This window comes from Lepidochelys olivacea (assembly GCF_965140295.1).
Source record: "Lepidochelys olivacea isolate rLepOli2 genome assembly, chromosome: 24".
Classification (NCBI taxonomy): Eukaryota; Metazoa; Chordata; order Testudines; family Cheloniidae; genus Lepidochelys; species Lepidochelys olivacea.
Genome location: NC_140434.1, coordinates 13,623,590 through 13,647,033, shown reverse-complemented (window position 1 = coordinate 13,647,033; position 23,444 = coordinate 13,623,590). Strand labels below are relative to the sequence as shown.

Below are 23,444 nucleotides of genomic sequence, written 5' to 3'. Positions count from 1 at the left end.
TAAGGACTAAATCAAGAATTGCCTTGTGGGTTTGAAGCCTAGAGGCTCCAAAAAGCAGCCAGTAATAGTTATTTTAAGCTTTGTGGCTTTTAAATTCCAAAGGCATTAGAGTGCCTTCTGGCTTTATCTGCTAGATCCAAAAGACCTCTATTCTCCACACCCTACTCCTGCGGGAATTCTGCACCAAAAAATTAAATATTCTGCCCAAAATATTTTAAATTCTGCATATTTTATTTGTCAAAATAACATAATTGAAACACCAATTTCAATTATTTTGGATCATTTATTTCAAAATACCTGTCAGTAAGTAGGTCTGTAACAACACAGAAAACAAAAAAGATTCAGGAAATGTTTTTTGACAAAATAGATTCCTTACTAGACATTATAGTACATAAATTAATTAATATTAATGATACTCTGAGTCATAATTCATTGAAACTACAATATACAACTGTATTTCCTGTACCCCTCAGAAGCAGCGCAAAGGCTTGCGGGAGTCAGGGGTTACGGAGGAGCTGAGGGAGACGGAAGTAAATTGCTGGGCAGAAGCCTGTGTATGAAGTTGAGAGGGTTGTTGGGTGTGGGTGGGAAAAGTATGGAACAGGTTTTTTGGAGGGAGCGGGGAGGGATTGTTCGGGAGATTCCCACATGCAGACCCTGGCTGACCCTGAGCCTCTCCCATTCAGTCAGGCACATCTGCCCCATCCCCATGTGTTCTTGCACCCCTATGTGTCCCTCCACCACCACTCAAGACACCCACTACCCCCATCCCCAAGTGGCCCTGCACCCCTCCTCTGTCCCTTTGTGGCCCTGTACCCCTTCCCCATCCCCATGTGTCTCTCTGCCCCCACCCAACCTCTCCCGTCCCTATGTAGCTCTGTCCCCCACCCCCCCCATCACCATGTGGCCCTGCACCTCCCTCCCCACTATGGCTCTGTGCCTCCACTCCCATTGAGCCCCTGCCCCAGTCTGTCCTCCCCCACTAGCCCTTGTGAGCCCCTGTCTGACCCCCCAGCACCCCACGCGGTCTGTCTCCCCATAGCCCCTGTCTTCTGGCCTGGCCTGGCAGGCACTGTGCAGAAGGCCGGCTCTTACTCTGCCCTCACTGGTGGGGAGCTGCAGCTTTGTTCTAGCACCACAGCTCCCTCTGGTGGGCAAAAGGCGGCACTGCAGCAACATTTTGGCAGAAGCCTTTTTCTGTGCCAAAAAAGATAAAATTTAATTAGGCATGCAGTAGCACAGAATTCCACCAGAGTAACACCCTGTGGCGCTGCTTAAAATAGAGCTGGGTGAAACTTTTCAGACAAAGCTTTTTCCAGTGAAAGATTCAGATTTGGCAACACTGCAATGTTTTGCAAATTTGTGTGGTTTCACTGAATTGTTCGTTTTGGGGGAAAAAACCAACAACGTTCAGATCAAGTCTCAACATCTTGTGCTGACAATTTCTAAATTAAACATTTTTGAATTTTGGGATTAAAATGACTTTTTGTTTTTAAAACGTTCTTCAAACACAGATATTTTTTTAAAAAATCAGAAATGGAAAGAAACACTCAAAATTAAAATTATTTTTTTATTTCTCTGAATTGCCAGCAAACTGAAACATTAATTATTCACACTGCTCTAGTTTACAGGCACTAGTCCAGACATCTTTTAGATTCATAGCTTTCAAGGACAGAAGAAGACATTGTGATTATGTAGTCTGACCTCCTCTATAACACAGCCCAGAGATCTTCCCCAAAATAATTCCTGAAGCAGATCTGTTAGAAAAACAGCCAATCTTGATTTAAAAATTGCCAGTGATGGAAAATTCACTGTAACCCTCAATAAATTGTTCCAGTGGTTAATTACTCTCACTGTTAAAAATTTACACCTTATTTCCAGTATAAAATTGTCTAGCTTCAACTTCCTGGTTGTGGATTGTGTTGGACCTTTCTCTGCCAGATTGAAGAGTCCATTATTAAATATTTGTTTCCCCTGTAGGTACTTATAGACTGGAATCAAGTCACCCTTTAATCTTCTCTTTGTTCTACTAAATAGACAGCTGCTGGAGTCTCTCATTATAAAAGCGTGTTTTCTATTCCTTTAATCATTCTCGTATCTCTCTTCTGAACCCTCTCCAATTTATCAACATCCTTCTTGAACTGTAGACACCAGAAATGGAGACAGTATTCCATCTGTGGTTCCATCAGTGCCAAATAAAGAGGTAAAATAATCTCTTAACCTTCTCTTTGATGAAGATTGAGCTCTTTAAGTCTTGCTCTATTGGACCTCTTCTTCAGACATCCTTGTAGCTCTTTGCTGAAGCCTCTCTAACTCTGCCCTCAATGATGTAGCCAGCTTGTTAACTCCTGCACATCTGTTGTCTTTCTTCTCCCCAAGGCCAATGTAGCACCCAAGTTTATTGATTTACACAGACGTATCAGCTACCATGGGGAATACAAGTGAAGACATTCCATTTGAGAAACAGATTTTTCTACCTCTTGGGCTGAACTTCATCCGTACTCATGAGTTTTATTAGCAGAATGCATTATTATTATTATTACCTCTTTGTACTGTGGTTGCATCTGGGAGCCCTTGTCATGGACCATCGCTCCATTGTGCTCGGCGCTGTGCAGACACGGAATAAAAAGACTGTCTTCTTCTCTTTCATTGTGTCAGGAAATTACGTTAAGATAGAAAGAAACTGGCTGTGATAATAAAATCACTGGATGAAGTTAGCAAAAATGAGTTTATTGCTTCACAGTCGTATCTGCAGGTTTATTTGTTTTTACTGACAATCAGAACAAAGTCGTTTTCTCATTAAATACCCCAAAGGACACAGAAAGTCACGAGGGCTACAGTTATGGCACTATGAGCAATTCCTAGCTAAGATGGCAGCAGGGTCCACTCCAGGGAGGGAAGATGCTTCAGCAGCCAGGATTTTGTTTAGATGTGACTAGAAGACAAAAACAGGAGAGGAGTGAGTCAGCCTCCTTCAGGACTGGGAAGAGGTATCAGTAAGATTCCTTAGCAATGAATTCATAGATTTTAAGGCCAGAAGGGACCATTAGGTTATGTAGTCAGCACAGGCCAGGGAATTTCCTGCAGTGTGGAAAGAACTACACTAGGCTGCTGTGTAAGGGGATGCTTTCACGATCAGTAGCTAGTGGCTGGACTGCAGTGTATCTTTTAGATGGCTGGTCTGTTGAGCTATAAAGACTAGCAAGTGATGGAGAATCTACCTCACCCCTGGGTGAGGTGCTCCAATGGTTAATTATTCTCTCTGTGGAAAAAGTTGCATCTTATTTCTGATCTGAACCTTTCTAACATCGTCTTTCGGACCCTGGGACCTGCTCTGCCTTTGTCTGCGAGATAAGAAGCCCTCTGCTATCAGAAATCTCCTCCCCAGGGAGGTACCTATAGGCCATCATAGAAAGATCAGAGGAAAGGGCAGCATCTGCAGAGCCACTCACCACCCAGAGAAGTCTCTGGCCTTCCAGGCATCGATGACCTCAGTGATGTTCCCTGCGACCCCCGCACTGAGCAGCCGCAGGTCGTCAAAAACTTCGCCATTGAAGTTCCCACAGGATGCGCACAGCTTGTTAGCCAGGCTCTTGCTGACCCTCACGGTCACCTCCTCACTGGGGCTGAACAGAACCATCATCCCCAAGGCCTGGACCACGGCCACACCGCTCTGAGGCTCACGCACAGACACAGCATCGGAGATCTTTGCCAGGAGAGGCACTGGGCGCCCATTCACCTGGAACACACAGACTTAGACCAGAGGAGAACTGGGAAATGTGGGGGTGAATGGCGGAGACTGAGCTACAGTCCATCAGCCCCATTACATGGCAACAAGATCTAGAGTCTAGGGGCCACAGTAACTGGCAATGGGGACTAGAGTCTTCGGGCCACATTATAAGGCAATAGACTTAGACTGAGAGGTGCAGAAAACACTAAGACTGATGAAGGAGCCAATCAATAAACAGTGCCCTGGAGAGCAAATTGTTCTGATTCTCTCAACACCCAATGAAGGTACTCTGATTTGCATAGGCAACTTGATTGGCAAACGTCCCTCCTGCCTTCAGTGTTATTGACCTGTGAGCAATTGTGTCTCTTAGCGGGAAAAGTCAAGAACTCTGGAGACTTTATGCAAACGATTTAATTCCCTCATTTGAATATTTGGTGAATTCACTTATTTGAATAAATGACCGCAGCCAATCAAGAGAGAGACAAAGTGGGTGAGGTGATATCTTTTATTGCACCAACTACTCTTGGTGGAAGGGACAAGCTTTCAAACTACACAGAGTTCTTCTTCACGATGGTGTAGCTTGCAGGCTTGTTCCTTCCACCAACAGATATTGGTCCAATACAAACGATCACCTCATCCACCTTGTCTCTCTAATATCCTGGGACCAACATGCCTACAGCAACACTGCAAACATCTTCTTCAGGTTACTGAGTTCCGAATGTGACATCATGATACTGCCTCGGATTCCTCCCTCTGTCCCATGGGGGCAATCTTGCTCCCCCAGTGGACAGGGCCCCCCAGGACGGGGTGGTCTTTCTCCCAATGGCCAGGTGCCCCAGTGAAAGGAGGGATCTCTCCCAGGGACCCTACTGGGTCACAGAGACTTCCTAAAACAGTTCCCTGCCTCTCCTCTAACATCAGAGGTGGGACACAAAAGGGGTGAAGGGGTGGCTAGGAGTCAGGACTCCTGGATTGCTTCCCCAGCTCTGGGAGGGGAGTGAGCTCTAGTGGGTTAGAACAGGGGGGAAGTCCGGACTCCTGGGTTATAATTCAGTCTTTGCTACTGAATAATTGTTTATCCGTAACTCATGTCATCCCCAACAGCCTGTACACCACGTCCTGTCAACACAGGGCGTTCATGAGGCTGAATGAAGTGCACCTGCCAGGCCTCAGGCGGGCTTGTTACGGATCAACATCATTGTAATTTTTAGTCTTTCCATCATTTTCGTAGCAGCTGAATGAGCTTCCTGCCCCTTTGCCTCAGATTGTTCTAACGTGGCCCCCTCTTACCCAGGTCTCCTTGTTCCTTTTCACAGTTATGAAAGCATCTCGGAAGAAAATGTAAGTGGTTGTCCCAGCCATCACTGCCCCGTCGCTGCATGCCCTGACGTCCACCACCACCCTGAACCAGGAGGGGGCGCTGTCATTGCAGAGAGAGGCCAGCTCGTAAGCTCCACTGTGGAGATCTCCTCCAGAGGCACCGTCGAAGGAGGTGAGCCAGGCTCCGGGGAGCAGCGTGCACCGGCCTTCCTGCTTCACGCAGCCGCACACCCCGTCCTGGAGCGCACAGATCTCCTTTTCGGGGCAGCTGTGTGGCTCGCAGACAAGCCCGCCTGAGGCCAGGCAGGTGCACTTCTCGGAGCAAGCACCGGAGATGATGCTCTCCCTGGCCTGCAGAGCAATTTCCAAACAACTTTGTTACAGGAAAGCAGCATGAATTCTGCAGAAAAGGACTTGGGGATTACAGTGGTCGAGAGCTGGATATGAGTCAGTAGTGTGCCGTTGTTGCCAAGAAGGCCAATGGCATATTGGGCTGTATTAGTCGGTGTGACGGGTTGGATCACAGAAACCCCCTTGGGGCTGCCAACTGATGTGCCAAGACTACTTGCTGTATAAGTAGGAGCATTGCCAGCAGATCGAGGGACATGATCGTTCCCCTCTATTTGACATTGGTGAGGCCTCGTCTGGAGTACTGTGTCCAGTTTTGGGCCCCACACTGCAAGAAAGATGTGGGAAAATTGGAAAGAGTCCAGCGGAGGGCAACAAAAATGATTAGGGGGCTGGAACACGTGACTTATGAGGAGAGGCTGAGGGAACTGGGATTGTTTAGTCTGCGGAAGAGAAGAGTGAGGGGGGATTTGATAGCTGCTTTCAACTACCTGAAAGGGGGTTCCAAAGAGGATGGATCTAGACTGTTCTCAGTGGTAGCAGATGACAGAATGAAGAGTAATGGTCTCAAGTTGCAGTGGGGGAGGTTTAGGTTGGATATTAAGAAAAACTTTTTTACTAGGAGGATGGTGAAGCACTGGAATGGATTGTTTAGGGAGGTGGTGGAATCTCCTTCCTTATCAGTTTTTAAGGTCAGGCTTGACAAAGCCCTGACTGGGATGATTTAGTTGGAGATTGGTCCTGCTTTGAGCAGGGGATTGGACTAGATGACCTTCTGAGGTCCATTCTAACCCTGATAGTCTATGATTCTACTTCTGCCCCTGCCTTCCCTGCCAGCTTGGGACTCCGGAACCCTGCCTGGTTGTGCCAGACACGCTTGCCAGCTACAAACACAGACCCAGGTCTGAACCACGTCCCCTAAATGCTGCAGGCTTACCTGAAAACAGCTTAAGAAGTGTTCCTGTCTCCAACACTCAGATGCCCAGTTTCCAATGGGGTCCAAAACCCAAATAAATCCATTTTACCCTGTATAAAGCTCATACAGGGTAAACTCATAAATTGTCCGCCTTCTATAACACAGATAGAGAGAGATGCACATCTGTTTGCTCCACCCCTCCCCCCAGGTATTAGTACATACTCTGGGTTAATTAATAAGTTAAAAGTGATTTTATTAAATACAAAAAGTAGGATTTAAGTGGTTCCAAGTAATAACAGACAAAACAAAGTGAATTACCAATAAAAATAAAATAAAACACGGAAATCTAAGCCTAATACAGTAAGAAAACTGAATACAGATAAAATCTCACCCTCAGAGATGTTTCAATAAGCTTGTATCACAGACTGGACACCTTCCTAGTCTGGGCGCAATTCTTTCCCCTGATACAGCCCTTGTTCCAGCTCAGGTTGCAGCCCCCTTTGTTCTGTTCCTCCCCCTTATATATTGTCATAAATATAAAGGTAAGGGTAAACCCCTTTGAAATCCCTCCTGGCCAGGGGAAAGCTCCTCTCACCTGTAAAGGGTTAAGAAGCTAAAGGTAACCTTGCTGGCACTGACCAAAATGACCAATGAGGAGACAAGATACTTTCAAAAGCTGGGAGGAGGGAGAGAAACAAAGGGTCTGTGTGTCTGTCTATATTCTGTCTTTCCCAGGGATAGACCAGGAATGGAGTCTTAGAACTTTTAGTAAGTAATCTAGCTAGGTACGTGTTAGATTATGATTTCTTTAAATGGCTGAGAAAAGAACTGTGCTGAATAGAATAACTATTTCTGTCTGTGTATCTTTTTTGTAACTTAAGGTTTTGCCTAGAGGGCTCCTCTATGTTTTGAATCTAATTACCCTGTAAGGTATCTACCATCCTGATTTTACAGGGGGGATTTCTTTATTTCTATTTACTTCTATTTTTATTAAAAGTCTTCTTGTAAGAAAACTGAATGCTTTTTCATTGTTCTCATATCCAAGGGTTTGGGTCTGTGGTCACCTATGCAAATTGGTGAGGCTTTTTATCCAACATTTCCCAGGAAGGTGGGGTGCAAGTGTTGGGAGGATTGTTCATTGTTCTTAAGATCCAAGGGTCTGGGTCTGTAGTCACCTAGGCAAATTGGTGAGGCTTTTTACCAAACCTTGTCCAGGAAGTGGGGTGCAAGGTTTGGGGAAGTATTTTGGGGGGAAAGACGTGTCCAAACAGCTCTTCCCCAGTAACCAGTATTAGTTTGGTGGTGGTAGCGGCCAATCCAAGGACAAAGAGTGGAATATTTTGTACCTTGGGGAAGTTTTGACCTAAGCTGGTAAAGATAAGCTTAGGAGGTTTTTCATGCAGGTCCCACATCTGTACCCTAGAGTTCAGAGTCGGGGAGGAACCTTGACATATATCTTTTGCACAAGGCAGGAATCCTTTGTCCCTCTTTGGGTTCCCAACCCTTCTTCCAAATGGAAAAGCACCAGGTTTAAGATGGTTTCTGGTACCAGGTGACATGGTCACATGTCCTGTGAGACCCCGAAGACTTCATTCCTCCCAGCCTGACTCACAGGAAGGCTTGCCTGCAAACAGAGCCATCCACAGTCAATTGTCCTGGTTGATGGGAGCCACCAAGATTCCAAACCACCATTAATTGCCCACACTTTGCATAATTACATTAGGCCCTCAGAGTTATATTTCATATTTCTCGTTTCAGATACAAGATTGATACATACATACAAATAGGATGACCATACTCAGTAGATTATAAGCTTTGTAATGATACCTTACATGAGACCTTTTCATTGAAGCATATTCCAGCTACATGATGTTCACACTCATTAGCATATTTTCATAAACTCATATAGAGTGCAACGTCACAGTCGGAGCATTGCCAGCAGATCGAGGGAAGTGATTATTCCCCTCTATTCGGCATTGGTGAGGCCACATCTGGAGTACTGTGTCCAGTTATGGTCCCCCCACTACAGAAGGGATGTGAACAAATTGGAGAGAGTCCAGCGGAGGGCAACGGAAATGATTAGGGGAGTGGGGCACATGATTCACAAGGAGAGGCTTAGGGAACTCGGGTTATATAGTCTGCAGAAGAGAAGAGTGAGGGGGGATTTGATATCAGCCTTCAACTATCTGAAGGGGGATTCCAAAGAGGATGGAGCTCGGCTGTTCTCAGTGCTGGCAGATGACAGAACAAGGAGTAATGGTCTCAAGTTGCAGTTGGGGAGGTTTAGGTTGGATATTAGGAAACGCTATTTCACTAGGAGGGTGGTGAAGCATTGGAATGGGTTACCTAGGGAGGTGGTAGAATCTCCATCCTTAGAGGTTTTTAAGGCCCGGCTTGACAAAGCCCTGGCTGGGATAATTAAGTTGGTGTTGGTCCTGCTTTGAGCAGGGGATTGGACTGGATGACTTCCTGAGGTCTCTTCCAACCCTAATATTCTATAATTCTATTCTATGAGAAAAGTCCCTGTTCTGTTCCTGGGGAAGGGCAAGATCATGATGATCAACAGATGGCTCAGGCAGTGGTGCTATAAGGAGGGCTTTGGGATGTATGGCCACTGGGAGGCATTCATGGACAGAGAACTGTTCTCTCGGGATGGACTTCACCTGAGTAGGGAGGGAAATAGATTTCTAGGATGGAGGCTGGCACAACTGATTAAGAGAGCTTTAAACTAGGAATTTGGGGGAGATCATTGGGAGATGTCCAGGTAATCTCCACGCCGGATTTTAACATTGAGAGGGAAGAAAACGAAATAAGAAAGGTTACAGCCGTGGGTAGGAGACTGGACATAAGGAGGAAGGGCAGTGTGGATACCAGTCTAATAGGTGATACTGGCGGTAGAATGGCCATGCCTAATTGGGTAAAGAATGTGAGCGAGGCCAAACAGCAAAAATGAAGATGTTTGTACACTAATGCGAGGAGCCTGGGTAACAAAATGGAGGAACTAGAGCTACTGGTGCGGGAAGTGAAACCAGCTATTCTAGGGGTAACAGAAACAGGGTGGAATAGCAGTCACGGCTGGAGTACAGGTATTGAAGGGTCTGTGCTGTTTAGGAAAGACAGAAATAAAGGCAAAGGTGGTGGCGTAGCATTGTCTATCAATGATGAGGTAGACTGTAAAGAAATAAGTGATGGAATGGATAAGACAGAGTCTGCCTGGGCAAAAATCACATCGGGGAAGAAAGCTACTAGAGCTTCCCCTGGGATAGTGCTTGGGGTGTGCTGTAAACCGCCAGGATCTGATTTGGATGTGGATAGAGACCTCTTTAATGTCTTTAATGAAGTAAATACTAATGGGAATTGTGTGATCATGGGAGACTTTAACTTCCCAGATATAGACTGAAGGACAAGTGCTAGGAATAATAATAGGGCTCAGATTTTTCTGGATGCGATAGCTGATGGATTCTGTCATCAAGTAGTTGCTGACCCAACAAGAAGGGATGCCATTTTAAATATGGTTTTGGTGAGTAGTGAGGACTTCATAGAAGAAATGGTTGTAGGGGACAACCGCGGTTCAAGCGATCATGAGCTAATTCAGTTCAAACTAAATGGAAGGATAAACAAAAATAGATCTGCGGGTTTTTGATTTCCAAAGGGCTAACTTTAAAAAATTAAGGAAATTAGTTAGGGATTGGACTGAAGAACTTGTGGATCTAAAGGTGGAGGAGGCCTGGAATTACTTCAAGTCAAAGTTGCCGAAACTATCAGAAGCCTGCATCCCAAGAAAGGGGAAAAAATTCATCGGCAGGAGTTGTAGACCAGGCTGGATGAGCAAGCATCTCAGAGAGGTGATTAAGAAAAAGCAGAAAGCCTTCAAGTTGCAGTGGGGGAGGTTTAGATTGGATATTAGGAAAAACTTTTTCACTAAGAGGGTGGTGAAACACTGGAATGCGTTACCTAGGGAGGTGGTAGAATCTCCTTCCTTAGAGGTTTTTAAGGTCAGGCTTGACAAAGCCCTGGCTGGGATGATTTAACTGGGAATTGGTCCTGCTTTGAGCAGGGGGTTGGACTAGATGACCTTCTGGGGTCCCTTCCAACCCTGATATTCTATGATTCTATGATTCTATGAAGATGGGAGGGATCAGCAAGGAAAGCTACCTTATTGAGGTCAGAACATGTAGGAATAAAGTGAGAAAGGCCAAAAGCCACATAGAGTTGGACCTTGGAAAGGGAATTAAAACCAATAGTAAAAGGTTCTATAACCATATAAATAAGAAGAAAACAAAGAAAGAAGAAGTGGGACCGCTAAACGCTGAGGATGGAGTGGAGGTTAAGGATAATCTAGGCATGGCCCAATATCTAAACAAATACTTTTCCTCAGTCTTTAATGATGCTAACGAGGGGTTTAGGGATAATGGTAGGACGACAAATGGGAATGAGGATATGGAGGTAGATATTACCACATCCGAAATAGAAGCCAAACTTGAACAGCTTAATGGGACTAAATCGGGGGGGCCAGATAGTCTTCATCCAAAAATAATAAAGGAACTGGCACATGAAATTGCAAGCCCATTAGCAAAAAATTTAAATGACTCTGTAAACTCAGGGGTTGTACCATATGACTGGAGAATTGCTAACATAGTTCCTATTTTTAAGAAAGGGGGAAAAAGTGATCCGGGAAATGACAGGCCTGTTAGTTTGACATCTGTAGTATGCAAGGTCTTGGAAAAAAATTTTGAAGGTAGTTAAGGACATTGAGGTCAATGGTAACAGGGACAAAATACAAGATGGTTTTACAAAAGGTAGATTGTGTCAAACCAACCTGATCTCCTTCTTTGAGAACATAACAGATTGTTTTAGACAAAGGAAACGCAGTGGATCTAATTTACCTTGATTTCAGTAAGGCGTTTGATATGGTTCCACATGGGGAATTATTAGCTAAATTGGAAAAGATGGGGATCAATATGAAAATTGAAAGGTGGATAAGGAACTGGTTAAAGGGGAGACTGCAAAGGGTCACACTGAAAGGTGAACTGTCAGGCTGGAAGGAGGTTACTAGTGGAGTTCCTCAGGGATCGGTTTTGGGACCAATTTTATTTAATCTTTTTATTACTGACCTTGGCACAAAAAGCGGGAATGTGCTAGTAAAGTTTGCAGATGACACGAAGCTGGGAGGCATTGCCAATACAGAGAGGGAGCGGGATATCATACAGGACGATCTGGATGATCTTGTAAACTGGAGTAATAGGATGAAATTTAATGGTGAAAAGTGCAAGGTCACGCATTTAGGGATTAATAAGAATTTTTGTTATAAACTGGGGACACATCACTTGGAAGTAACGGAGGAGGAGAAGGACCTCGGAGTATTATCTGATCACAAGATGACTATGAGCCGCCAATGTGATATGGCCGTGAAAAAAGCTAATGCGGTCTTGGGATGCATCAGGTGAGGTATTTCTAGTAGAGATAAGGAGGTGTTAGTACCATTATACAAGGCACTGGTGAGACCTCACCTGGAATACTGTGTGCAGTTCTGGTCTCCCATGTTTAAGAAGGATGAATTCAAACTGGAACAGGTACAGAAAAGGGCTACTAGGATGATCAGAGGAATGGAAAACCTGCCTTATGAAAGGAGACTCAAAGAGCTTGGCTTGTTTAACCTAACCAAAAGAAGGTTGAGGGGAGATACGATTGCTCTCTATAAATATATCAGAGGGATAATTACCACGGAGGGAGAAGAATTATTTAAGCTCAGTACCAATGTGAACACAAGAACAAATGGATATAAAGTGGCATTCAGGAAGTTTAGACTTGAAATTAGATGAAGGTTTCAAACCATCAGAGGAGCGAAGTTCTGGACCAGCCTTCCAAGGGGAGCAGTGGGGGCAAAAGACATATCTGGCTTCAAGACTAAGCTTGATAAGTTTATGGAGGAGATGATATGATGGGATAGCCTAATTTTGGCAGTTAATTGATCTTCAACTATTTACGATCAATATGCCCAATGGCCTGTAATGGAATGTTAGATGGGGTGGGATCTGAGTCACTACAGAGAATTCTTTCCTGGCTGGCTGGTGAGTCTTGCCCATATGCTCAGGGTTTAGCTAATTGCCATATTTGGGGTTGGGAAGGAATTTTCCTCCAGGGCAGATTGGCAGAGGCCCTGGGGGTTTTTCGCCTTCCTCTGCAGTGTGGGGCAGGGGTCACTTGCTGGAGGATTCTCTGCACCTTGAAGTTGTTAAACCACAAGTTGAGGACTTCAATAGCTCAGACATAGCTCAGGGGTTTGTTCCAGGAGTAGGTGGGTGAGATTCTGTAGCCTGTGTTGTGCAGGGGGTTAGACTAGACGATCATAATGGTCCCTTCTGACCTTAAAGTCTATGAGTCTATAACACTCTGAGCCAGCCAGTACCCACCTTGGGGCTGGACAGGAGCCAGTGCCCCCTAGAGGGGAAAGGCCCCGTGCCCCATTCCCCACCTCCCTGAGCCAGCCACAGGATCCACAGGGTCTGATCTATGCCCCAGCCTGTAATCCGTTGCCTAGTAGAGATACCAGTAGTGGGCCAGGCCCCAAGGACTCACACACAGAGGGGTAGGCTCATGGCCTCCGAGACTCAGAGGCTGGGCCGTCAGCACCAGCCATCCCGGTCTCTCTCCATGGCACCCTACAGCAAATCCAGCCCAGCCAGACTCCTGTGGGAGGCTTTTACTGGGCCCTTCCCAGCGCAGTGCTCTCAAGGCATATGTATAGCAACACCAGCAGCCTTTTCATAACAAGGTCACTTGGCTACAGAATCTGAAAGCCCTTAGGTTAGCACCAAGAGGCAGAAGACATTAAGCCATCATCCGCCCTAGTCAAATTAGTGCCATGATGGGCCAGCCATCTCTGGCTCTTGGTCTTTCTCCCACCTTGTCTGTCTTCCCGGGGTTTTGATTGTTCTGATTTCGGGCATCTAGGTCTCTTTGTCTTGCTGGATGCTCTGTTGATTGGGGGTCAGTTTCAGCCAATTGTTTAATGACCCTCTTCTTTCAATCCCGAGAGCCAAGTGACACCCAGATCACCTGCCACCTCTGCTTTTTTAGCAGGAGACTTGAACTTTTTCTTTTTTTAACAATTCAAAGTGCAGAGGGGAAACGAGGCAGACAGATACATTACAACAAATTCCCACTGTGCCACAGACACTCTGGAAAGCACTTGAATGGGGGAAGAGGGCAGGGTAGGCAAATGACATCACATCCTGGGTCTTAATTGTCTCCCATGCCCTCCACAGAAGTAGGTGACCCTATGTCAGATCAATGGTCTATCTAGCCCAGTTTTCAGAGTAACAGCCATGTTTGTCTAGTATTCGCAAAAAGAAAATGAGTACTTGTGGCACCTTAGAGACTAACCAATTTATTTGAGCATGAGCTTTCGTGAGCTACAGCTCACTTCGTCGGATGCATACCGTGGAAACTGCAGCAGACTTTATATACACACAGAGACCATGAAACAATACCTCCTCCCACCCCACTGTCCTGCTGGTAATAGCTTATCTAAAGTGATCATCAAGTTGGGCCATTTCCAGCACAAATCCAGGTTTTCTCACCCTCCACCACCCCCCCCCCCCCACAAACTCATTCTCCTGCTGGTAATAGCCCATCCAAAGTGACAGCTCTCTACACAATGTAGAGAGCTGTCACTTTGGATGGGCTATTACCAGCAGGAGAGTGAGTTTGTGGGGGGGGGGGTGGAGGGTGAGAAAACCTGGGTTTGTGCTGGAAATGGCCCAACTTGATGATCACTTTAGATAAGCTATTACCAGCAGGACAGTGGGGTGGGAGGAGGTATTGTTTCATGGTCTCTGTGTGTATATAAAGTCTGCTGCAGTTTCCACGGTATGCATCCGACGAAGTGAGCTGTAGCTCACGAAAGCTCATGCTCAAATAAATTGGTTAGTCTCTAAGGTGCCACAAGTACTCCTTTTCTATCTAGCCCAGTATCCTTATTCTGACAGTGGCCCATGCCAGGTGCTTCAGAGGGAATGAACAGAACAGGGCAATTATTGAGTGATCCATCCCCTGTTGTCCACTCCAAGCTTCTGGCAAACAGAGGCTGGGGACACTCAGAGCATGGGGTTGCATCCCTGACCATCCTGGCTAATAGCCACTGATGGAGCTATCCTCCATGAACTTAACTAGCTCTTTTTTGAGCCCTGTTATACTTTTGGCCTTCAAAACATCCCCTGGCAATGAGTTTCTGCAGGTTGACTATGCATTGTGTGAAGAAATACTTCCTTTTGTGAGTTTAAAACCTGCTGCTTATTAATTTCATTGGGTGAACCCTAGTTCTTATTGTGACATTCTGTACCTTGGGGGAGCAACCTGTAACCCCCCATATTCTTCATCTATATATAATTGTGATCTTACACATAAAGCACGCTTGGTAAGGTATCAGGGGAAAGGTTATGATCTGCTGAAAGTCATTTCTCTATCCATATATGTATATAGACTCACAGACTTTAAGGTCAGAAGGGACCATTATGATAGTCTAGTCTGACCTCCTGCACAATGCAGGCCACAGAATCTCACCCACCCACTCCTGGAACAAACCCCTGACCCTATGTCTGAGCAATTGAAGTCCTCAACTTGTGGTTTAACGACTTCAAGGTGCAGAGAATCCTCCAGCAAGTGACCCCTGCCCCACGCTGCAGAGGAAGGCAAAAAAACCCCAGGGCCTCTGCCAATCTGCCCAGGAGGAAAAATCCCAGTGGAATGACCCCCACAAACGGTCTTTGGTCCTGTTCACCCCAGCATGGCCACTAGGGTGATCATGGGCTAAGCTCAAGAGCTTGGCCTGGTATTTAGTTGGAACTACCAACTGTCTCTGAGGATGCCAGTCTTCCTGGTGTCCACCAGAAAGGGTTTCCTTGTATAAAAGTCCTCTTTCTACAACAAACCTGGATCGATTAGAAGAGCTGAGAGGCAGTGGGTTGCTCCGTGCCACCGTCCAAGCTCGCTGGAGGCTTTCATCTGCTTCCTGTTTGGTCTGGAACTGTTCCCTTGAGGCTGGAGACATCAGTTCCTCATTGGATTGTGGACCTATGCTTGGTCCCTCTGGAAGCGATGTAGGGGATAGGGCTGTTTCCGTTGACTGTGAACCGCTTTCTGCAGGGACACTTTGTTGGGGTTGAAGCTCTGGCTGAACCTCTTGTGTAGGGTTATGGGCTGCTGCCAGTTCAGGTTCGGTGGGGCCCTCTGGTGTTGAGGTTGCAAGTACTGGATTCAGTGCTGGCAATGGGTCTGGTGTTGGTTGTTCGGCTGGTTCCGGTTCTGGGACTGGTTCCGTCTGGGTCTCTGGGACTGGATCCACTACTGCTGTTGCAGCCATTGGCCTGGGGCCCGGGTCCATCACCTCTGACCGGGTCCTGTTAGAAGTTTCCAGAACAGAGCTAGGCCTCACGGCTTGTTTAGCCTGGCTGCGGGTGACCATTCCCACCCTCTTGGCCCACTTCACATGATTGGCCAAGTATTTCCCCAACAGCATGGGGATGGGATAATCATCATAGACTGCAAAAGTCCACATTCCTGACCAGCCCTGGTACTGGACAGGCAACTTGGCTATAGGCAAATCGAAAGAGTTGGACTTGAAGGGTTGAATCGTCACTTGGATCTCTGGGTTGATTAAATTGGGCTCCACTAAGGAAGCATGGATAGCTGACACTTGTGCTCCGGTGTCCCTCCACGCGGTGACCTTCTTCCCGCCCACACTCACAGTTTCCCTCCGCTCCAAGGGTATCTGGGAGGTATCTGGGCCTGCGGACTTCTGGTGTGATTCCGGTGCAATGAACTGTAATCTGTTGGGGTTCTTGGGGCAGTTGGCCTTTACATGCCCCAGCTCATTACATTTAAAACATCGTCCAGCTGACGGGTCACTGGGGCGAGGTGGGTTGCTGGAGAACAGCGTGGTGGGACGATAAGGTGTCTGGAGGGTTCTTTGGGAGGTAGGTGGGGCCTTGGGCGGCCCCCGGTAATAGGGTGTGGTCTGGGGTTGTCCCTTCTGGTCTCCGCTCCAACTGCGACCAGTTTTCTTCTTCTCTGCCACCTCCACCCATCTGGCTCCAATCTCTCCTGCCTCAATTATAGTTTTGGGCTTCCCATCTAGGATGTATCTTTCTATTTCCTCAGGAACACCCTCTAAGAATTGTTCCATTTGCATTAGAAAGGGCAAATTTACTGGAGATTCAACACTTGCTCCTGATATCCAGGCATCCCAATGTTTCACAATGTGGTAGGCATGTCGGGTAAATGACACATCTGGTTTCCACCTTAGGGCTCTGAACCTCTGACGAGAATATTCGGGTGTTATCCCCATTCTGACTCTTGCCTTGGATTTAAACAGTTCATACTTGTTCATGTGCTCCTTAGGCATTTCAGCCGCCACCTCAGCTAAGGGTCCACTGAGCTGCGGCCTCAGCTTTACCATGTATTGTCATTCCATTCAGCACAGTTCCTTTCTCAGCCATTTAAAGAAATCATAATCTAACACGTACCTAGCTAGATTACTTACTAAAAGTTCTAAGACTCCATTCCTGTTCTATCCCCAGCAAAAGCAGCATACAGACAGACACAGACCCTTTGTTTCTCTCCCTCCTCCCAGCTTTTGAAAATATCTTGTCTCCTCATTGGTCATTTTGGTCAGGTGCTAGCGAGGTTACCTTTAGCTTCTTAACCCTTTACAGGTGAGAGGATTTTTCCTCTGGCCAGGAGGGATTTTAAAGGGGTTTACCCTTCCCTTTATATTTATGACAGTATTTTCTTCCTTTTTGTTTTTAATAAAATTTACCTTTTTTAAGAACAGGATTGGGTTTTTGGTGTCCTAAGAGGTTTGTGCATATGTTGTTTAATTATCTGGTGGCAACTGCTAATTTCCTTTGTTTTCTTTCTCAGCTCTTCCCCCGGGGGGCAGGGGTGAAAGGGCTTGAGGATACCCCACAGGGAGGAATTCCCAAGTGCTCCTTCCTGGGTCCAAGGGTTTTGGGTTTTATTTTTTCATTTGGGTGGTGGCAGCATTTACCAAGCAAAGGTCAGAGAGAAGTTGTAACCTTGGGAGTTTAATACAAGCCTGGAGTGGCAAGTATTAATTTTTAGAATCCTTGCAGGCCCCCACCTTCTGTACTCAAAGTGCCAGAGTGGGGATTCAGCCTTGACATGGTGGCAGCACTGGGATCATTTTGAACCAGAAGCACAGACCTCAGGATTTTAAAAGGACACATTTTTCCTTTTGGCTGCTTGAAAGCCAGGGTGGGGTTCTTTTTTTTCTTTTCTTTTCTTTTCTGCCTGAGGGGGAACAGGCATGCCAAAGGATTAGCCTGCAAAGCCAGGGAGCCCAACAAGCCATTTATTTTTTGTTCTTTTCTAGCTTCATTGCAACGAAATAATTAAGCTAGAGTAGAGCAGGCTGTGCATGAGGTTGAGGTCAGGCACTGAAACCCTAGAGAAACCAGTCTTCCCAAAGCAGCACACCATGGAGAAGACAGACCCAGATCAAGCCCAGACATCCAGCTCCATGACAGAAATGCAGGGAGGGGATGGGGGAACGGGAACTTCCCAGAAGGGAAGGGTCAGCCCTCCCCCGACCGAGATCCAGGTGCCAGGATGGAGGGATGCCCTTAACCCAGACCGAGTTCTGACTGCGGAAGACAGGAATTTCTTCCTACAGATGAAGCGCTTGGAGTTGAAAGCAGAGGAGGGGAGAGAGGCGAAGCGCTTGGAGGCGGAAATGCAGGCAAAATGCTTGGAGTTGGAAGGAGAGGAGAGGGGCGAAGCGTTTGGAAGTAGAGCTGAAATGCTTAGAGCTGGAAAGAGCTGGATCAATCAGGTAGCCCTAACCATCCTTCAGGTACTGCTCCCCATTCCAAGAAATCTCCCACATACAAGGTATTTGATGATACAGAGGCCTTCTTAGACAATTTCAAAAGGGCCTGCCTTGGGTACAGCATCCCTGCAGACCAGTATATGGTGGAGCTGAGGCTACAAATCAGTGGATCCTTAGCAGAGGTGGCAGCTGAAATGCCTAAAGAACACATGAACGAGCACAAACTTTTTAAACAAAAGGCCAGAATTCGGATGGGGTTAACACCCGAGCAGGCCTGTCAGTGGTTCAGAGCCCTACAATGGAAACCAGACGTGGCATTTCCCCGTCACGCTGACCACATTGTAAAAAATTAGGATAGCTGGATATCAGGAGTACGTGTTGAGTCTCAGGAAGATCGGTCTCTCCTAATGCAAACGAAGCCGTTCTCAGAGAGTGTTCCTGAGGAAATAGAAAGGTTCATCCTTGATGGGAAGCCCAAAACTGTAACTGAGGCAGAGGAGAGATCGGAACCAAACGGGTGGAGGGTGGTGGAGAAAAAGACAGTTAGTAGCAGTTGGAGCAGATACCAGGAGGGGCAACCGGAGACAACACCCCACCATCGGGGTCAGCCCAAGGCCCCACCTCGCAAGGAGGAGCCCTCCACGCAGCCAGAGAGACCCCAGATGCCCTCTTGTCCCACCATCCCACTCTCCAACCACCCACCTCGCCCCAGCCCACAGTCAGCTGGGCGATGCTTCAAATGTAATGAGCTGGGGCATGTGAAGCCCAACTGCCCCAAGAGCACCAGCCGATGGCAACTCATCACCCTGGAGTCCCACCAAGTGCCTTCAGGCCCAGATGCCTCAGAGCGAAGGGAAATATCCCCAGAGCGAAGGGAAATGGAGAGTGTGGGCACGAGGAAGATTACTGAATGGAGAGACACTGGCACACAAGTGTCAGCTATCCACCAATCCCTGATGGACCCCAAATTCATCGGCCCAGGTGACAGTGCAACCCTTTAAGGCCAACTCTTTTAACTTGCCTACAGCCAGGTTGCCTGTCCAGTACAAGGTCAGGAACAAGGACAAGTGCAGAGTCCTGCACTTAGGAAGGAAGAATCCGATGCACTGCTACAGGCTGGGGACCAACTGGCTAAGCAGCAGTTCTGCAGAAAAGGCCCTGGGGGTCACAGTGGACGAGAAGCTGGGTATGAGTCAGCAGTGTGCTCTCATTGCCAAGAAGGCCAACGGCATACTTGGCTGTATATTATACATATGTTGTTTAATTAGCTGGTGGCAACCACTAATTTCCTTTGTTTTCTTTCTCAGCTCTTCCCTGGGGGGGGGGGGTGAAAGGGCTTGAGGGTACCCAATGGAGGAATTCCCAAGTGCTCCTTCCTGGGTCCAAGGGTTTTGGGGTTTGTTTTTTTTTTTTTGCATTTGGGTGGTGGCAGCCTTTACCAAGCCAAGGTCAGAGAGAAGCTGTAACGGTGGGAGTTTAATACCAGCCTGGAGTGGCCAGTATGAATTTTTAGAATCCGTGTGGGCCCCTACCTCCTGCACTCACAGTGCCAGAGTGGGGAATCAGCCTTGTCAGGGGCATGGGACCTTTGCCGTCTAAGGGGCACCAACTGCCATCTGGCCCCTTGGCAGGCTCAGGGGGTTGGGGAATGGGGCACGGGACCTTTATCCACTGGGGGCACCGGCTTCCCAACCCAGGGCCTTTGCCTCGCTACTTTTCAGCCACGGTTTTTAGACATCCTCCAGCATTCTGCAGCGGGGCGCTGGTGAATGCAGCACTCCAGAAGAGCTGGGTCGGTAGCAGGGTTGGTGGGTTATGCCGTGAGAGGTCTTTTGTTTCAGCCATGCTCGTCTCCGGCAGTTGTGAAGCTGCCGCATCTGTTTCTAATCTGAACCCCTTCCCATCTCCCAGACAGCCATTCAATGCACTTGGCTCCCAGGGCCTAACTGCACTAGACGGTTTGATCACCAAGGGTCCAGCCTCATAGCACCCCCAACAAAACTGCTTCGGCAGACTGCATCCACGCTCGGCCTCTCCTGTCCACACGACAGCGGTTAAAAGCCATGGTGCATTGTGGGTAGGCATGCCCATGTCCTCGGCTCTGCCTTCAAGCATGGGGGGCTTTGTGAGTAATTGGTGCTGTGTATTCTGGGATGCTATCTTATGCCAGCTAAGCTGATGTAAAGGGGCCGCCAGGCAGGTGTGAACACACCAGGGAAAGCCCCCAGCCCAGGATGCTGCTATGCATGGCCCCAAGACAAAGCAACAATGGGTGTGGGCAAGGAGGAGGAAGCAGGGGTTGTGTCCAGGGCAGACCTCTTTGGCAAGGCTGCGCCATAAGGGCCATTGAAATGGGCTGGAATTTATCTTGAGCTGAAGCTTCATTGGCCTCCTATGCTCTCTGAATAAGTTAACTTGCTTTCCCCTCTCTCCTCGTGCTGGAGACTGATCTGTGAGGGTCTTTAACGAGGTCCCTTCCTGCACAGATAACCACAGATAACCTGTCGTCAATTGCAAGGAGGTCTCTGAACCAAGCATCTGCTCTCTCAGGTGCTTGGCTGGCTGGTTCTGGTGCACCTGCTCAGGGTCGAACTGATCGCCAGATATGGGGTCGGGAAGGAATTTTGCCCCCCATGTCAGATTGGCAGGGACCTTGTTGGGGTGTCTTTGGCCTTCCTCTGCAGCTGTGGGTGCAGGTCACTTGTGTAGCCCATGGCGGGTAGCCTATAGTGGGTGTGAGTCACTTGTGTAGCCTATAGCGATGATGCTGGCCTATGTTGTATAGAAAGGTAATGTAAGTAGGCTCAAAAATCGATTTCCTAAAAATAGGCTTGACAATAATAAGGAGAGAGCTGGTACAATATACCTGAAGTGAAATACGAATGCTCAGAGGCAAGGGAGAGAGAAGTCAGGACATCACCCCAGGTTATGCTGGGAACATGTGTGGTTCTAACTGGTTTTAATGAGAGTTGTGATGTTTTGGAAGAATGCTATCAATAGTGATAGTTATTGGGATTGCTTTTACGCAGCTGTTAATTAAATGTGATATTTAATATTAACTAGCCAGTGAAGGAGCAGAAGGTATTTTAATTATGGTTGTGGAAATGTAGATATGCTAAAAGAAAAGATTAATGCTAACTAATGACGGGGTGTTATACTAAGTGACTATAAAGCGTAGCATGGTAACTTTAGATTGGCATGCCCATCCACCAGCAAGGTACGTCAGAAAAAGGATCACATACTCGTTCTTCTTGTCCAGGGAATGATCACTCCAAACTGCCGCACTCCACCATAGGAGGGGAGTGTAAATGCAGTTTGTGATTGTGCTCTGATTCTGTTTGTTTTAACTATTTTACTGTAAATCAAGTCTGTAATTTCATCACTCACTGTGCCCTTCACAGTCCTCCACTGATTTAAATTATCACCCCAGAGGCTCAACCCTTGAAGAAGTCAGTTTGGTTTTATTCCTTATCTTTAAACTACTATTTGGGAACATGTAAATCAAAGGTTGCACTTGCCAGGGTTATCTGGGTTTCTCTTCCCTAATTGTTTCCCTGCCATTGCAATGGCATTGGGCGCTGGTGCACCTCAGTGCCTCCTGTTCTCTGCTTGTGACACACAATAGTCTAGTCTCCTGTAGGCTGGAATATTTTGGTCTAATTGCTTGTTGGGTTTAATGCATGGGGGCTGGGCGATGCTTGTGGTCTGCCATATACAGGAGGGCAGACTGGACAATCTAGTGGTCCCTTCAGGCCTGATCCTCTGGGATTCTATGACACTATGGATGGCCTCGGAGGACTTTTACCCCAGCCCAAAGAATGCTCCAGGTTGGTTAGGAAACTGAGGCAGGGAAAAATGCATGAAGGGTTTATTACCTTGGTGTACCTCTACATATTTCTTGGTCTTTTAGAAGAAAAGACCACTGATGTTTTAAGATCCAGTACAAAGTCTCTATGTATACACTTTGTGTTACATGGAGCGGTAAACTGGAGTCCCAGAACATCACACGGTTGGGTGTATTTAAATTACGGCCTGTGCCCTGGGCGTGCTTAGAGGATCCAAGACTAGCAGCGGGGCCTGGATCCCGTTCAGACTCCAGACTCTTAAAACACACTGGATCCCCTCACTGCAGTCTGGGGAGTGGCCAAGAGGGGGCACTCAACTAGCACTTTGACAGGCTGGAAGTTTAAAGGCAGCAAATTTAAATCAGGAAATAAGATGCAAATATATAACAGTGAGGGTAATAAACTACTGGAAGAATTTACAGAGCAATGTGGAAAATTCTCCATCTACATTAAAGGCCAGTTACATGGTGAGGAAACTCCGTCCCTGTAAATCAAGGCTGTCTTTCTATAAAAGTGATGCTATGATTGAGCCACCAGTGACAGGGTTTGCTGCAGGAATCACTGGGTGAAACTTTACATTCTGTGTTAAGGAGAAGGGCAGATCAGATGATCCCAATGATCCCATCTGACTTTAAAATCCATGACCCGTCCTGGCGATTCTCTTAAACTCAGGTGTGATGCTGGCAGACCAGGTGCCAGGCCATGCCAAGGCCCCAGGCCTGACTGAACACTTACAAATGCAGAGCTGGAAACTAGTCTTCCCTACTTGTGTGCTCGTGTCGCTGAAAGGAATATTAGCTGTTTAGCTGATAAGAATGTATTTAGTGTTTTATAAAATGCTTGCAGGACGCCACATGTATTGTTCTCACTCAGCTGTAGCCCATGCTATAATGTAACAGCAAACATTTGCATCGCGTATAGCCCTGGAACTAAGGCCACGACTACACTACAAAATGAAGTTGACCTAACTTACATCGGCATAGAGCCACCGCAGTTATTACATCGCTTGTGCATGTCCACACCTTGCTCCTTGTGTCGGTGGTGCACGTCCTCCCTAGGAGTGCTTGTACTGACAGCATGGAGTATTGTGGGACAACTTCTGAAAGCCAGTAATGGTTGATGTAAGCAGCTCAGGCTCTATACTGACACTGCATTGACCGAACTACATCGATTTGGACTTTATGCCGTTCGTAGAGTTGCCGTTATTAAGTCAGTGTAGCAGGGTGGTTACAGCAGCGAGAGTGAAATTTAAGTGTGGACACTTCCATAGCTAGGTTGAAGTAAGCTGCCTTGCATTGCCCTAACACTGTAGAGGGACGAGGCCTACAGAACCCATCAAACAGAACAAATTGAGTAACATCAACCTGATAGCTTTCTTTGATTTACTTGGGGATTGGTCCTGCTTTGAGCAGGGGGTTGGACTGGATGACCTCC

General features: G+C 47.0%; 1 protein-coding gene across 1 annotated transcript; it reads right to left on the bottom strand.

Moving 5' to 3' along the window:
• Positions 1-1,619: 1,619 nt before the first annotated feature.
• LOC311512417 (IgGFc-binding protein-like) lies at positions 1,620-23,024 on the bottom strand (the record flags this gene model as incomplete). The annotated part of the gene is made up of 4 exons (XM_084613630.1): positions 1,620-2,935; positions 3,453-3,739; positions 5,021-5,423; positions 22,984-23,024. 4 exons carry the CDS (start codon positions 23,022-23,024, stop codon positions 2,926-2,928), a joined length of 741 nt encoding a protein of 246 aa, XP_084469756.1. The 3' UTR covers positions 1,620-2,925.
• Between the last annotated feature and the right edge of the window lie 420 nt (positions 23,025-23,444).